The sequence below is a fragment of the Rhyacophila brunnea genome, unplaced genomic scaffold, assembly GCF_057557595.1.
Source record: "Rhyacophila brunnea isolate RB1 unplaced genomic scaffold, BYU_Rbru_1.0 scaffold_19, whole genome shotgun sequence".
In the NCBI taxonomy this organism is placed as follows: domain Eukaryota; kingdom Metazoa; phylum Arthropoda; class Insecta; order Trichoptera; family Rhyacophilidae; genus Rhyacophila; species Rhyacophila brunnea.
The window spans coordinates 34,569,171-34,587,650 of NW_028232848.1; the positions used below are offsets into that span (position 1 = coordinate 34,569,171).

General features: G+C 34.4%; 1 protein-coding gene across 1 annotated transcript in view; it reads right to left on the reverse strand.

The window, feature by feature from the left end:
• Window positions 1–655: 655 nt before the first annotated feature.
• LOC147072941 (protein groucho-like) overlaps window positions 656–18,480 on the reverse strand; it is a 346,899-nt gene continuing 329,074 nt past the window's right edge. Inside the window, exons 9-18 of the mRNA XM_085945961.1 lie at window positions 13,505–13,606; window positions 12,123–12,274; window positions 10,789–11,000; window positions 10,259–10,412; window positions 6,784–7,033; window positions 5,763–5,942; window positions 4,581–4,741; window positions 2,574–2,656; window positions 2,058–2,257; window positions 656–922 (exon numbers count right to left, since the gene is read on the reverse strand). Coding sequence (XP_085802087.1) covers window positions 815–922; window positions 2,058–2,257; window positions 2,574–2,656; window positions 4,581–4,741; window positions 5,763–5,942; window positions 6,784–7,033; window positions 10,259–10,412; window positions 10,789–11,000; window positions 12,123–12,274; window positions 13,505–13,606 — 1,602 coding nt within the window. The 3' untranslated portion in view covers window positions 656–814. The remainder of the gene's footprint in view (window positions 923–2,057; window positions 2,258–2,573; window positions 2,657–4,580; window positions 4,742–5,762; window positions 5,943–6,783; window positions 7,034–10,258; window positions 10,413–10,788; window positions 11,001–12,122; window positions 12,275–13,504; window positions 13,607–18,480) is intronic.

Consider the following 18,480-nt stretch of genomic DNA (forward strand, 5'->3'; position numbering starts at 1 on the left):
ACAAAGTATCGGTATTACTGCGATTTTAATAAGAAATTCGCTCTACATTCAACGTGTCATTAAAAATCAGATACTGTCATAGTAATATCGTGAGGCATAGAAAAGGTTAATAATGTGCACATTCATAACAATATGCAACTCGTTTTCGTTTATACACATTAAAAATACGTTCGAAACTAAGACATACAAGTAAATAAACAACAAATAAAAATGTTTCGCTTTTGCAAACAATGAATAACTGTATGCATTAAGATTCAAAATTATTTTACACTATTAATATTTACAACTACACTTTAGCTTATGATAATTTTAAGTATTACTTTTTACAAAGTTTTTTTTACTAAATCCACTAGGTAGAGTTTACTCTAACATTTAAGACACTTATTATTGTTAAAAACATACTTTAATAATAATATTATTAATTAATGTTTTTATTAAAATATTCAGTAGTTATTTTTTCATTAAAATTCACTTTTACACACTTCTTTTAAAACTATATATTATTATATATATATACACTTCAAAAGTCATTTTAATTTATCTAACGATCATTCATATTTAAAAAAAATCATACTTTCTTACTTGTCCTACATATTTCAATCATGAAAGTATAAAACATTCTCTTGAAGTACCTACATAATCAATTAAATTTTTTGAAATATCAAAACACCCGTTTCGTTCACGTTATAGAATATTTATTTTTAGACGAAAAATATATGGTTATATTCACTGGTTCGTAAAACAGATGAAAACAATATTAATTTGTCCATTTTAACCGCACTTTATTACATCTGAATAACGATGATGTCGGTCCTTAGTATATGACTTCGTAGACTGTGGCTTTCTTGTCTCCGGATCCCGTGACGATGTATTTGTCGTCCGCCGAAATATCACAGCTTAGCACGGATGATGACTCCTTCGACTAAAAAAATATTAATAGAAGAATTGTAACATACAGTCTGACAAATTGAGACAGAAAATTTAATAGAAAGTACACACGCACGTTCTTGCTCGATGGTTTTATGCTGATTCCAACATGTCTCAATGTGTGTACCATCTGGCTCGATGGTTTTTTGTTCGACATCGAATAAATTGCCCTATCCAAAAAAGATTGAAGGTCTGTAATTCTTGCGCGAAGTGATTTGAGTGAGGGAGTGAGGACGCACCGGCAAGGCTAGTGTGGCCTCGCTCTCACTCGTGGTCGAAGTCGCGGTGGTGCAACGGTGGCCTCGCAGCGTCTTGTGTCGACTTGCTTGACTGTTTGGACGCAACGACGAGCATGCTTCCAAGTCAACTTGCTCGATCGAGCAAAACCGTCGAGCAAGAACGTGCGTGGGTACTAACTAGGCTTAAGAGAGAAAGCATTTAGACAAATAGATACAAAAACAAAAAGGGTTAAGGTGCAAATATATTATGATCACGTTATGTGTTGTCACAGTAAGCTGCCACTACGAGAAAAAAGTGTGTAATGTCGTTTTTCTTGGTGTTTAAAATGTTATCAGACTGATGCTCCCATCCCGTAGCACATTTTAAACCTTTTGTTCGAACATTGTCAGTTAGCAATATCTGCCGAAATCACCAGAACAATGAGGTCACCTCACGCGTATCGCACTGCATAGACACTTACATGACTCAATGAACGTTTTTTTATCATTTTCTACGTGCCTACACATTTTCAGCTCGTGTGTTTTTTGTTTTGGTGGTTGGCACTATGTATTTTCTATAAAAAAATTGTCTATTATCTATGGACCACCGGTTAACGTTCGCACACAGAAACTGTTCAAATTAATTGAAATTAGCATGAATAATGAATAATAATTCAAAATACTAATACATTAGAGTTGGCACTCTCTATAATTGAATTTAGAGAGGTGGTGATCGTTCAAAATATTCTGCAAAACGACGAAACCATAGACTAAATTTTTCACCGTGACAGCAGTGACAATGACGTGACATGCATCTCAATTTGATCAAACACATCCAAATCCAAATACAAATCCGAAGATAATGAAGTTTGTAATATCATTTTTTATACACGTAAGAAATAAATATCATACCTGGAAAATACTCGCACCATACGGCGTTCTCCACGCATTCAAAAGGTTGTCTTTACCCGTTGAAACGAACCACTTTCCACATGATGCAAACCTAAGACTTAAAACGCAGCTTTCGTGCAGGTGAAGTTGGTATTTGTCAGGTTTGACAGCGTGCAACACTTCCACATTAGAATTCTCCATTCCCACCGCTAACCATTCACCTGGAAACAATCATGACAAACATATTAAATCCAAGTAACTTATTATAACAATATGATCATCGACCAAGGATTCTAAAGTGTTAAAAAGACAGGGGAAAAAAAAACACTGGTAGGATCAAAAATTAGACATTGCAACCCCGGCGGGTGCTAATTCGATTATCATTAAGAAGAAGAATGACCTTTATTGTAATGGCTTTAGAACAGATTATGCCATTCGGCAGACCCGGCAAAAAAGTGTCATTTTTTTTTTCCAGATGCTTCGTCCATATTAATTATTAGTAAATATTAGTATTTCACTAAGTTATGAATTTTTTACCTGTTGGACAATATCCAAGTGAAAATATTTGTGAGCTGAAATCATGTTGTTGTAATTGTCGTCCTTCTCTGAGATCCCATGATCTAAAAAGAAAAAAAATATATTAACGAGTGTTTCCTATAATATAATCTTAAACAATACATACCTACATCCATAGAGTAAATAAAGATAACGTCGAATTAAAATATAACTGCTTTTTAAATCTGCTGTAAATTTTCCATGAAACCATAAAACGTATTGTGCAGTGCTAGACAGGTCTATTGTACAATAATTATTCATCCAGCAATCTTATCTCAGACATATGTATGAAACCAACTAACTAAGAAATCTGTGTGCCCCTGCGTCTATACTGGTGCACAATTATCATTCTTTTCGTTTGGCACTGCGAGTATATCCCCCATAAGTCAGTTAGCTAAATTGGATATGCTGTTCCCGTATATTGTGACATATCGTCGGTGTTTTGTAAAAAGGACGAATTAACCAAAATGGATACAGGAGGAGGATTTTTAACTTTTGACATTTATTTGTTTATTACCTGTGATTATAAATATCTAACAAGTTTATAATAAAGCTTAGAAAGAATATTGTCATTATAATAGGCATTATTATATAATATTTTAAAAGGCCTAATATGTCACATTCGCTTTTTATTCGTAATTTTAATTAATATAATTTTAGTCGATTATCGTTTTTAAGTACTTTTCTGTGGGATACAAATTCGCCGTTTTTACACAACAAAGCTAGTGGGGTACATATTGTATTTTCATTAAAATCTCGATTTCGCCAAAATGGTTGATTCTCCCTTTTTACAAAACACCGACGATACGATTTATAACATTCTGTGGCGAAGAGTGGAGGTAGGCTGTTAAGATCCGATATATATAGTGCACACTGAATTTTGTCAGTCATACGTATAATTTTCATTCTTCAAAAGTAAGCGAGATGCGATGTTGTGAAAATCGGTTAACCTCAAAATGAGCGGTAGAGATTGTTTTTTACCGGCAGGTTCGCCACTATCGTTATCACTATCAGGCGCAGATATCAAACGAATCCCAATTGTCGCGAGGCTTCCGAACTTTTTGATTCATGCATGCAATCTAGCAACTTGCATGATAATACATGTTTACACGTGCATTTTCGTACGTCAGCAGTAAATCCATGAACGTGTTAACGGGGTGGGGTATTCGATGCGGTTGCATAAATTGAAGCGCACGTGAACGTTCTCATACAAAACTGAAGCAAGGTGATTATAGTATAGCTTATTTCAAAAATTGGGCCTCAGGTGTCTTTGAGCGGAATGCAGAAACATTTGTCATAACTAAAATTTCCTTAGCAGAAAACACTGCAGAAACATTGTCCTTAGTTAAGATCATTTCTATTGAAAATAATACCATATTTAAAAATTCTCTTTCCTATAGTTTAGGTAAATTATTTTATAATTGTTAAACAATGACAAAAATATGACAACTGCATTTTATAAATGCAATAACTATAAATACATATTAATATTTAATTATAATACTCTTATGTTTCCGTTATAAATCATACGTGATTCCACAGGCACCGCAAGATATTTTTTTAACATGACAACACTAGCGTCAAGTGTCATTCTATCATCTGGCATCTTGTATTTCTGCGGGCTGGCGTATAAAATTAAAATAATATTCTGCAAGTACATGCCAAACGAATTAACACGATCAATATCCATATTGAGATACATTGTTAAATGAATTTGAGTGTATGGACTGTTTTATAGACATGCGAATTTATTTTAACAGCAGCTGTCAGTGGTAAATGGTAATAAAGAAGGGGGCGTGTTCATAACAAAAGTAGTCTATGGTTAAGGATTCCTTAACTCTATACTCAGGATTGTCTATAATTAAGTCATGCTTTTCGGCGACTTATCCTTAGGATCGAAATCTTAGATTGTGCATGCCGCTCTTTGAGTATAATAGTATAATCTTATAAAGATAAATTAAAATGAATGTAATGTTTATTTAATATTACCTGACAGTGTTGTCCAACCCTCCAGTCCACAGTTTGGTTCCATCGGCAGAAATATCAATACAGCTAGCACCGTCCGTGTGTCCTTGGAACTGTCTGACGAGGGTTTGATTGTGGAGGTCCCACACTGCGATGTTTCCATCAGAACAGCAGCTAAAGCATACCTGAAATAAGGAATAAGAATTGTTATATTTATTATCAACATTCACAAGCCAAAAATACACTTACTGTCACATTGGAAAATTGATTGATGAATGAGTTATCTTTTCAATTCTAGGTAATCAACCCTGTATGTATTTTTACTTGTGTCACGTGTCGAGAATCGTCACAATGAGTAGAATCATACACGTACGATCCGATTACTTGACAGTCATCAATAAATTTGACATAATAAGTGCAGACAGGTCAAGCAAAGTAGACTTTGTAGCCTTAGATTATAGAAAAAATATTTGTAGCATTTCCTAAATGTTCTCGACAGTTTTTGGCAATTATTTCAAAATGGTGAAATATGGAGGTTACCGACATTGAAACTAACATCCTCATATGACGTATCCATAAAAAACTTTAAAGTCCTAAAAATAAATTAATATTTTTAAGATGCTTATAATTATGTCATATCTGCAATACTGTTTTTTCTTCATACAATTTCGAAGCCAATAAACCTGAAATTAGACTTAAAACATAGTCTAATTGCAGGTTCAATCAATTCAAAATGAACTCCAATAATATTATATTATTTACTACTACAAAATTCCTTCAATGGATTCTATCACAAATGTGAATTGAGGGAAATAAAAAAGCAGATGACCTGGTAAAAAATATGGCTAATTATGCAGCTCAGCAATAAATATGATGTTCAAGAGGACATTCCACACATTGATACATAGTGGTAAAATGACCTAAATTTAAATGACACAGAGTGGAGCTGCAACTTGCAGCAATGAGCGTCAAGGACCTCAAATTTGCCTTGACATTGGGAAGAACAGGAGAGCTCGATAAAATTGAAATTTTCTTTAAAGATAATTGGAGAGTGAGCCTGAACAATGGTGGAACAACCTAACAAAGGAGGTAATATGACAGCGGGTCACAGCCAAAGCTTCAGTAAAATTATAATAATAATAAATAAAAACTACCACAATATTATAATGGCAACACACATAGAAAACAAAATAAAAATAATCTTACCTTAGAATCGGGACTGATTGCAAGGGCATAGCATGCCGGCGCACTTGACGTTAATTCAGCCTTTATCCGAGGAGTGGGACTCGCGAGGTCCCAGATGGAAAGGTTGGACGCCTCTCCTCCCACTATCAACGTTCTACCGTCGGGTAATAACTTCACAGATCTAATGTAGTTATCCCTTTGCTGTAATAGACACAAAAATCAATTGTTAATTTTATTTTATGTACAAATAAACAAAATATAAGTATAATACAGTCGAACTTGGTTATTACGAGGAAGATGGGACCGACTGAATTTGCTCGTTATAAGCATTACTCGTTATATCATTACATAACATTTTTCACGCCACATTCTATCTAACTACAAAAGAAGTCGTTTATTGTAATGAACGCTGGTAGGTACCTACTGACTTGACAAAGCTTGGAATTTTTTACATACAATTTCAACCATAAGCGTGGATACTTTTTCAATATTGTCGGCCAAAACATCAATTAGGTACTTAGACACTTAACTAGTGTCATAAACGAAATCCGATCCTGGCGGCATCCTGCCCGGTCGGATTTTATTGCTTAGGGTCGAAAATTCTTTAAACAATCGACACATTAACAGTTATAAGAAAATTTTTGACGATATTTTTGCTCGGTATATCCGATAAGTAGTTCGTTACAAAAGTGAATAAATGTACGGAGAAAATCATACACTAAAATGTTAACGAATGTTTCCTCATTACATCCGAGATCTCGCTATTTCCGTAATCATAATAACCGAGTTCGGCTGTACTATAATTTACTTGAATTCTGTTTACGGTAATTATATTGACTATTTTGACAAATACCACATGTGTTACTTAAGACATCCTGTCACTATTTAGTGGCAGTTACGTAAGTTATATTAATTTTATGGTGACATCTCTGCATCTGACCCTAGCAATGTGCAATCACAACATGATCAATAATCAATTGATTAAACTATAAATAATTATTATTACACAGATTCCATGGGAACAATGACGCTACCGACTCACCAAACAATCCAGCTGTGAGACGGGACTCTTGCACCCGGGCTGTGAAATGTCCCACACCTTGACGCACCCTTTGCCGCCCGTGTAGACGTACTTCGTGGGGTTGGAGATGGTTACCGCGCACACCACCTCGCCGTGGGAGAGCGTGTTGATTTGGCGGGCGTGGCGAGGTATCCCGGGCCCTATTAGGGCATCCGGCGGAAAGGGCACGGGCTGCATTTGCCCGTCAGCCGTCACGTGAAATGAATAAGCCCTGTAAAAATGCATAACAAAGAATTATTAATACAAAAATATTGAAAACAAACCTTCTGCAACAGATATAGAACAGTTGAGGCGTCTAGTTACAAAAAGCGATAAAACCATATTTTGTCGAAATCGAGAAAAAAATACGTTCGTATTGTCCGCAAAATTTTACACCATGTGTGAAAATTTTATGTTCCTAAACACGATATAAACCTATAAAAAAAATGTTTAAATTCTTAATTTGGTACAAAAAGCGATATAATTTATAAATCGGAATATTTGAAGTCTGGTTGATTTCGCGCGAATTTAAGTCGACCAATCAGCGAGCGGTAGATATTAAAAATGACGTCAGAACTAAATCTCAAGTTGTATGCTCAAGATGACAGTTATTCGTTGTATTCATTTCGTTTTATCACTATAAATAATGAGTGACTTACTCCAAAATATAAAAAAGATTACTAATGGAGTGTCTAGAAAGTGAAGACAAAACAAATATTCGTAGAAAAACGAACAGGAACGCCGTATAAAGTAAGTAAAGTTTGTACTACATGCCATGTACAGTGTAACCGCTAAATATATATTTTTTAATTTTGAATTAGTATTTTTTGTGTAATATTTTTGTCTATACTGAGTGTTATGTTAGTAAATGTTTGTTTTTAATTTTTTCTATGAAATATATTAGATTTAAATCGATTATAGTTTATGCATTTTCTTACGTAAAACGTATTCTATGAAAATAAGCATATCAAAACAACTTGTTAAAATGAATTTCCAGTGGATTCCAAATGCGGCTGCTGTTTATTTTATTCTTTATATTCACTTTATGAAATTTAGGTACAAGTCAGTTATGGAGAAGCCAGGCGGGAACTGCGCTAATTGTCGTAGACGATCAGGGGCCACGTGATCCGCTCGATTAAGACCGGGTGTGGTTTTGTTTGGAGGGATTAACTTAATGATTAATTAATTAATGTCGTAGACGATTTTGGCAAAATTCATGAATTTCAAAAACTAAAATCTAACCTAACCTAAACTAACCCAACCTACCAAATAATCCAGTATATCGGCTATTTTCAAAATGTGCTTGCCACTGGTTTCCCCATAACCGACTTGTACCAAAATTTATGTTTAAAATTAAACTCTTCCCATACATTTATACTAAATAAATTACTTTCTATTTTTTTAGGTACACACCCACTATTTTGCCTAGTCTCCCACCGTGCCGACATAATGCTAAGGGCTTTAAATGTGCTACCTTAACAATGGATGACTTGTTGGCGTTTCATTCTGCATTTTCCATGAAAAATATTATTTTGAAATATTCACGAGTAAATATATGCAGAAAGCATCGTGCCAGAAATCCTGATAGCAATACTCGATAACTAGCCTATAAATTTTGGCATTTCCTACCTTTCATATTCTGTACCCATCCTTTCCTGGATTAAGAGTTCATGTAAAGCCCTAATCACGCTTAATTCCGAAAAAAGTATTAACATACATTTCATCCAAAATAATAAGCAATAAAATGTTCTGTTCTACATTTACATGCTATTATTTTAGCTTTTGTTTATTCTCAGTTCCAATGTATAATATATGTAAATCTTTAAAAACATTTGTGTTATCATGCTGATATTTTTTAATTTAGAGAAAAAAATAACATTAGTTTTAGTACAAACTATTTCCTAACCATGCTGTAGCATCTCGTTGGCGCGTGCTGAATGAGAGGTGAGTTTGCGCCAATCCAAAAAATTGTTACAAATCGCGATATGAACAATCTTATTTTGCTAATATTTATTTGATTTTAGAGTTTATTGGTACTTACACATTGTCATTTTGTTCTAATTTAAACCTACAATATGATGGAATAAAGAATCTTGACTAAAAATAACGAATTTTACCTTAAATCATAAAAACACGTCTCCTGCAAATATTGAAAATGTTGTCATATCGCTTTTTGTAACTAGACGCTTCAGTTATTAATAAATTAATTAATATCAATAATGGTGTGACATCCGAACATTGAAGTTTATCCCTCCAAACCAAACTCGCACCGCACCACACTCGGTCTTAATCGAGCGAATCACGGGACACTACAGTGGCGATGTGAAGCGTCTATTTAATGTATGACTGAGAATGTCCTGGGAGCAGATACCGGATAAGGTTGCTATGCTCTAGTGAGCTCTGACTGAGTTTAAAGAATTTACTTTAATGCAAAGTGCCGGGGAGAGTAGAGTACATGGAAATTACAAAAATAAAAAGAATTTAAGGTATATGTAACAAACGAAGCTAATCATACGGACAGCAAAATTTATGTGAAGAGATCTTCACGTCTGTAGTAAGACGCCACAATTATTTTAAAAGCAAGATAATTATTGGCCTTTGTAACAACCAAGTTGGACGGCCCGATGGGCCCAACAGCTGGTTGGACTGACTTAAGCATCTCTTCCCTTTCGGAGCACATTCTCGGACATTCCTGGAGGATGTGGTTGCCATCCTGCATGGACATGTCGGACGGTTTGCAAGGCCAAGCTTGAAAAGCTTGCCAGCTAACCCACCGTGTCACAAATTGACTGGTGTGATGGTCAGGAGTGAATTTGTTTATCTCCAATCGCTATTTTATGTCTGGAAAAAACATGTATGTGTGCCGGCCCTAGGTAGATTCATTCCACTTTCGCTGCCAGGTCTTCAATGCCGCGTCAAGCGTCATAAGACGTATCGTTCGCTTCAACGTGGTTACTTTATCTTTGTGCTTTATATAATATAATCATCATAATCACAAAGAATTGCTATTTTACACCATTAAAGTAATTAATTCATTCATTCATTCATTAAAGTAATTAATTCATTCGTAATTAATTCATTCATTCTAGTTTTGCAAATTAATGTGTAGCAAGCTTCACTGGTCTGCTGATATTTATATGCCAGGGCTGCACTTTGATAAAAACACCTTTCATTGATTGAACAAGATGTAATAAAACATTGTTTTCTATTTCAGATCAACTATTGCATAAAATAGAAAATAAGTGTGTAACCAAAGCAAAATAGTCAAGAATAGACTGCAATTAACATTTTACATATTACCAACACGTAGTATTCAGTGCTGCCAATCCCAAGACTACAAAATCCTTTCTGGAATCGCTGATAAGTGAATGCAATGATTTTGATAGTGTTAGTCTTCATTATAAACACGTATTTGCTGAAGCAGAGTATTATATTTGTTGAAAAGTGTCGAACTCACGGTTTCCCGCCAGGTATAGCTGCAAGGGGCGCTCTGAGGGGCTCGTACGCCTGAAGGGGCGGCCGCGGGGGGTAAGGCGGGGCTAGGCCGGCACCGTGCAGAACTCCTGCCCCTGCCGCGCCATAAGCGGCTTGCAACTCGTGGGGACCTGCACCTGCAAATTGAGAAAAAATTAAAAATGTACGCTGCTTTTTGTAATTACATCTTGATGCGTAAAAAAACCAAATTGTTTATCGATAATATTTTGTGGAGGTATAATGAATACGGTTGGATGGAGATAAATGATTATAAATGTGCATTGTAAACATGGTAACAAGAAAGATTTGGAGGTTAGGTGATGCGAGCTGGTACCAATGGAGCGATATATGCATTTTCATCAAAACTATTCAAACAAACATGAAATGACATGTTGAAGGAAGGCATGCTAGTAGTCAGTATGGACTAAATGTTAACTAAATGGACTAAATTAATGTAAACTAAATGTAAAAATAAGGGTGTTAAAAATAAAAAATGTGCAGTGGATAACTTACTATACTGACCATTGATCCCCGCGAGGTGGTAGGGGTACTGTCCGAGGGCGGGGGGCTTAGCGACAGGCTTGAGCCCCGCGCCCGGACCCCCTCCCGACCCCCCGGATGACCCGCCGCTCGTGGGGGTGACAGATTTTGAGATAGGGGTGGTCGGTTTGTCTCCGTCGAGCTTTTTCGTTGAAGGTGTTGAGGCGTTACTAGACGTTCCGGATCTAAAAAAGATAAATTTGCATTATGAACACCGAGATCTATGATTAGAAGGATTATTTCCTACAGTCGGTTCGACCATAAAAATGTGAATGCCAGTCACTGTGGACCAAGGTTTTGGAGCCAGATTTGGTTTATTAATTAACGCAAAAAAGTGAACTCAATTATGATCAATTTTGAATGCGCTTTCGTTAAAAATAACATATTCTTTAACGCGAGTATAAGTTTATGCCATATTTATGCACAGAATTAAACCTTTAGTGGTTTACAACCAATCGTCTTTTTAAACGATATCTATCAAATCATCGTGTAAAATCTATTTGGTGAAGAGCTTTGCTGTCTCCATTTTTTTCGATTCTTGAATTTGAGATTTTTACATAAAATTCTTGAGATTTTTGAGAATTACTGAAAAATTCCTTTTAACGGTGGTTTTGTGATACTTGGATAAATTTTGAATGAATTTGACTGTTCAAGATATTGTGATCAGGTGTTACGTGTAACAATGAAAAATTTGTGATCAATGATTTTTGGTCATTCGTAAAAAAGATTGTAATTATCTGGCCAACATAAATCTGATATAAAAATACAACATTTTTATTATAAATTTAAATCTATTTCCAGTTGCGAAAAACGTTACATTTAACACCATATGCCAGATGCATATTTTCTAACAAAAAATGTAGATCTGGCAAAAAACGTTAAGTCGGCAATACAATTACATCCATATTCCTCCATCTGAAATATGCAAGATGTATGTCTGTCGACTTCACGTCAACAGTAAGTACTGTGCGAAAACATCTTTTTGGCTACGTAAGGAAGCGCTGTTGGCGACAAAATGGGAGGAGCTTGTTAGTTTATAATGGAAGTGCGGTTAAAATGGGAGGAGCATGTTAATTCACAGTTTTAACACGTAGCCAAGAAGATGTTTTCGCACTATAGATTCAATAATGCTGCAGAAATATTTCAGAAAGGGTTTAGGTGCTAGCGTTTACGATGTCATCTCAGTGAGTGGGGTAATTGCTAAAATAATTTTGCGTCATATTTTTAAGTACCTTTCAGATTTCCTCATTACACCCGCACTATAAAGTACCGTAAAATTTAGTACGTATCACAAAAGATTAGTTTACCTTGGGCTGTGAGGTCCGACGTGTTCCTTCTTTGGCTGCAGTTTGTCGATGCCATTTTCTCTGGGGCTGGCTGTGCCGTTGTGCGGGGAGACGGGATCCTCGGACGCGTCGTCCACCACCAGGTCCTGATCCGACTTCTCTCCGTCGCTTTGCTGTGTGACATAAACATTATTGTACTGCAATCCCAGGAAAACATAAATTACTAAATGATCGAGAACGTTTTAAGCTTTAGAAAACAAAAACTGTGTAAATATTTTTTTAAAAGTGTTGCATCCATCCACGGCAGAAGTTAAACTTAATAATAACCGTTGCAACCATTAAAATACAAAGAACACAAGTTAAGTGACCAAGAAAACCTATTAATTTTAAGAAAATTATAGATTTTTTTGTGTTTTTATATGACTAAGAAACTGTCTTCTTCATCAAAGAAAGATTTACATGATTACTGTAAGAAAAATATTTTGTCAGGTTCGTTTACAGAAGAATTTAACACTTCTTTCCTCGCATATCATGCGGCCCTGATACCATATGATATTTTGTGACAAATTCTGAATTCAAAAAAATGATTATCAGTCTAACTTTGTCCTATATTATATCGATGGCATAGTCAGCTTAGTGCAAAGATAATATCGTCACTCTTCTGGCAGAAGACACTAATTCGAAAAAATTACATATTGAGTTAGTTATACCAAAATGTTCCTTATTTCAAACTTTACCGTCTGGAAACCTTCTTAATAAATAAACAGTCTTTATTTTAAAGTCATCCTTTTTAAGATTACTTAATAAACTCACATGATAGACCATTTCAAACATTTCAACAACTTCAAAGTAGAATTATTCAAAACTAGTATTCTCCAGTTAGTGAGTTCTGCCAGAACAGAGACGATATTATATGTCCAGTTTCTGTTGAAGTTGAATTAACATACACAAAACGTTTGTCTGTATCGTATCTTTATGAAGTAAAAATATTGCACGTCCAAATATATAGAATTGAGAAGATATTATTGTACAATTCAAATACATAAATATGTCCATTTATAATGCATCTCAAATCTTAAAATTCGATTTTCTCATAACATACAAAACTGGACATATAATATCTTTGCACTAAAATATATTCTCTTGATTTATTGTGGTTAATATCTTTATGTAATTATGTAGTAAGTATTTTAAACTATTTTTTTTTAATTGGATTTATAATACAATGTAAATGTTGGCTGTGTCCTGAAGAGGTAACTGATTTTTTGAATCCAAAAACAATACATACCAATATTATAATTTTTGTAGATGTAAAATTCAAATCCAATGCCTTCAGAAGTGAATATCTTTATCCACTGCGAACGCTGCGACTTAAAGAATATAAAATATTTATTTAAACTCACGTGTCCAAGATCCTTTTCCTCTTTCTTCATCTTTTTATGTTCAATATCTGGAGGACTTCTGGGTCTGTACTTTTCTCTCTCGCCTGGTGAAATTGAATTCCTCTGCAACAAAAAGAAACAGACATATTAAAATTAAGCAAAACTTGACACCCAGTGCTGTAGTTTAACCCTTTATAGGTCATAAGCGAAAAACGGATAGTTTTGAGACCAGCAACATTAAGGTCTATATTTCTATAATTTTACAAGTTATAAACACCCTTATGGGTTTTAATCATTCTCAGATAATGCACAGAGGTCTTGAATCTGACCAATCGCCCTGAAGTTCGCACATATTGAGTATATTACGAAAAATGTATCCCGGTCAGTTATCTGACCGGTGTCCATTTAGCGACATGATAGCTGCCAGTTTTTCAACAACAGTGTTTTTAAGTTCTTGTTTTTTGAAAATTGTGACTTGTTTACTGAAAACAAAGTATGCACATTTATACTATACATACAAATATATAGTTTTTTGTATTTCACCTATAAATTGTATGTGTTATAGTAAAATAATATCAAATTATTGAGTGGCATGTCGAAAATCTAACCTCAAATTGTATAATTTGGATCCTTTTTGATTTACATAATATAAACACTAAAAATAATTTCTAAACCACAATACGTCTAATTTCATATAACAATATAGTGAACTTTTACAATTACTAGTTAGTTTTTGTGGATAATTAGTCGCTATCGAGTTATTTGATGATATGTGTCATTCTTTGAAAAAATGTTTTCCATAAAAATCGCGGGTAAAAATAATTGTTTTTGTTTTCATTCAAACTGTAATAATTTTTTGAAATACATATCTCAGAATGAAATAAAATAGTTATGGAATGTTATATGTATAAGTAGAAGCCTATATTGCAGAACAAAATTTTGTTTTTATTGTCTGAGGATGGAAAATGGGAGAAGCGGAGGTTTTAGTGCGAAAGACCTTGAAGACATGGGTAAAGACGCATCCCTGAGATTATTTGAAGGAATAACAGAATACCAATGTGTGTTGGATAATGAAAAAAAACCTATTACACATCTTCACTTTAGAAACAAGTTGGCTGATCAGCTGATAGGATCTTTTACTTCACGAAAAAGGGTTGGTCGACCTCCATTTCCTGACGATATCAATTCAAATCATTATCCAGAAAAATGTACACTTCGTAGATGTGGTTATTGCAGCACTATGCTGAAAGTGATACGAAGCTCAGTAACAAATTGCAAAGTATCCCTTTGCATACCGTGTTTTATGCCGTATCAATTATCTGAACAAAAGAAAAAGCCAACAAGGCCTTAGAAATGTTTATTATTTTGAGAAATTTCTGTAAAATTGATAAAGTAATTATTATTGTTACAGAAATAAATGAAATTATAATTTTTTCCTAAAAAAAATTATTAAAAAAAATTTTTGTGAACAAATATTTTTTTTACCTAAATGGACACCGGTCAGAAAACTGACCGCTGGGAAATCGATAATTACGAAAAAACTATATACATTTCAAAAAAAAAAATATTTTTCTGTTCATCAAAATAAATATAGAATACATAAAAAAAAAATTTAAGCACATATCTTTAAAAAAAAAAGTTGTCCTATAAAGGGTTAAAACTCGTATTTACCTAGAGTTTTTAAAAGCATACCAGAGTTGCCAGATAATATTTTACCAAATCAAAAAAAAAAAAAATTGGGATTTAGGAGCAAAACCGAGTCAACCGAAAAAATGCAAAGTTCAATATTTCTAAAGTTTATTTTTATAATATCAATCATAAATGACACAACTCAAACTAGGTACTGTTCGGTTATACCGGAGGCAGCGGAAAACGCATTTTGAAAATAGCCGATAAACTGGATTATTTGTTAGGTTAACCTAACCAAACCTAACCTAACCTAACCTAACCTAACCTAACCCAACCTAACCGAACCTAAACTAACCCAAACTAACAAATAATCCAGTTTATCGGCTATTTTCAAAATGCGTTTTCCGCTGCCTCCGGTATAACCGAACAGTACCCAAAACTCTTTAAATATCAAAATAATAATATTAAGCAATATTTTTTCTTGACATTCGCTTATTAATTATAAATTTTACTTCCTGAAGAGTTTCTTTCTGCTACTCAATGTATTGGTAAAATTCAGCACATCATGACCATTTTAAATTCATCTGAGAAAATACCCGTTCGGAATAGCAATTAGATGTTGTCCGCCATTTTGTTTTTGGGGCTGCCAATAGAAGAAAAAATAATGAATTCGTTACCAATACAATCACACGTACAATCGTTCGATTTCAAAATCAAACACTGCATTCAAAATTCAAATATGGAATGTGTATTATTTTATAACACTCCTTCTATCTAGCTAGAGTCCAATTTCTTTGGTCCATACTACTCCATACCTTCACAAAACAAACAGGTGTTTTAAGTTTCAACAAAAGAGACATTCAGCACTTTAACTTTCAATCTCGAATAAACCCTCGCAATGTAAGTTTATACTTTATCACAATACAAACTGAGAAGTTCAGGCGGATGATCAAGAAAGAAGTACAAAGAATGGGGGACCAGCTCCAAGATTAAACGTGTAAAGTGCGGCCATAAAAACGGGGGATCTAAGGTGTCGGGGTGGAGTGGGTTATAGGCGGCAAGTATTGTGCCATGTGGCGTTTATCGAGGCGAACAGTGTTAACCCTTCCAAGCCAAGTAGTTATCCTACAATGTAGCAGGTAATATCAAATTTTTATGATTATAAATCTAAGAGAAGGGATTTATGAGTTTATGGCCAAAAAACCAAGGCCTGAACAAAAACGATGCATGAGTGCGAGTGAGAAAGTATTCGGCACCCTTACAATCTCTGCGACACGCGCTAGAGTAAGATAAAAGGTCTACATATCTGTGAGCTAGTTTCCAAAAGTATCGCCATCAAATCGGGGCGAAACGCTTCACATAGCGTCGATAACTTGCGAGCTCGAGTTGCTAAAATTGATATTTTTTGTGTTAAACACAAAGTCAATGGTAAATATTTTTAGTTAATTAAGTAGAAAATATGGTTTTGTGTGTTGTCTTAAAATGTGGTAGCCGTACTGATAAGCAAGAAGATGGTATTACGTTTCATAGGTAAGTTGATACATGTTCGTGATAATTTATTTGTATTTTATTATATATTTTAATATCAGTGACCTAGTGTTTCTTTAAAATAACTTAAATTATGGATATCTTTACCTAATGGTTGCATTTTGACCGCTTAAAAATACTATATTACGTAAAAAAAATAGAAAATTATATTTTAATTCTGAGCGTCTAGTGCGAGCACTTTGGGCGAGCACTAGCGAAATGGTCTATGGTCTCGAACATTTGTAGACGAATGTGTTCGCACGCCCACAAACCAAACGCAAGGCACGCGGCTTCATTTAGCAATGCAACGGGTGGCGTCTAGATGTATCTATAGTCTAAGCAAAAAACCAATTTTACAGGAGAGCAAAACCTGTGATAAGTAAATAGTTGAATCTCGAAGTCATATAGCAATAGTTTATAACACACATGACAGATAATAAATAGAATTCCGTCAATACGCTACATTTTGATGCAGGGTTTTGAACGTGTGAGCGTCCTACGAAAATAAACACGATATGCACGATCAGATTCACGCGACAAACTGGCAGAGTCGAGAAATCGAATGATTGTTAAACAAAACAGAATTGTTGCGTCCAGAGAACTCAGAAATAATGGGAACTGAAAATAACTAACGGGTAATGAGTAGCAGGCAACCGATCTAGAGTAAAGAAGAATACGGGATAAACTTAAACACGTGTCAAGAATACGTCATACGTCGAATACTGACAACTACTCTCGGTTTATGCATTGACGCTCATTTAATATTGGTGTATTACACACACTATTGCACGTCTATAATGCGTGGTTCATTTTCGTAGGACACTCACACATTCAAACCCCTGCGTCTAAATGTAGTAAGTATATTGATTATAGCCTATCGGAATCCTTTTATAATATCTGTTCTGTGGTCGTGACACTAACATAGTGGTTATTAAAACAATATTAATATACAGTTGACTTCCGGTTCCCTAGAACTTTATCAAAATAATAACAAATTATATTTGAAATTGGCATAATTTTTTCCGAGTACTTATGTATAATCAGATTGGTACACAAAGTATACCATATTGCTTACAATAAGTGTTAAAGAATACCCCTCCTCTAGAAAAAATAGCACTGACTAAATGTTACAATTGACCGCCATATGTGTTACAATTATCCCCACACGAAAGATTAATTATTTATCTAAACTGATAAACAAAGCTCGTAAGTAACGTATATGTTTTTTAAAAAAAACGTTATTTATTTTAAAACTTTACTGCTCCCACCAATGTTGCGTGCTACCAGTGGCGAAGAGAGGAGGTAGGATGTTAAGATCCGACATAAACAGTGCACACTAAACTTTGTCAGTCATACGTATTTAAGACTACACATTGCAGATAGCTTTGGTTAGTTTTTAAGATACAATTAAACCATGCGTAAACAAGCCATAATAGATAATTTAATATTCGCCTATATATAAAATAGGTATCTAAAATTATGCCATTAAATAATACATAATTTTAGATATCTTATAGATAGAAGAATATTTTTTATTTATTATGGTTTAGTTGACCAGGGATAACACGAATTAAAAAAAATTAACCAACACCATCGGCAATTTTTACTCTTAAAGTATACACTATTTTTGTCGTATCTCCACAGCCCACCTTCACTTTGGTGGTTTTAATTTAGACAGGGTATAATTGAATTTTAATTTACCAGCACCATCTGCAATTTGTATTATTAGATCAACGAAAACAAATAAGTACGACTGACAAAGTTTAGTCCGCATTATTTATGTCGGATCTAAACAGCCTACCTCCACCCTTCGCCACTGGTGCTATAGTAGATACTAGCAG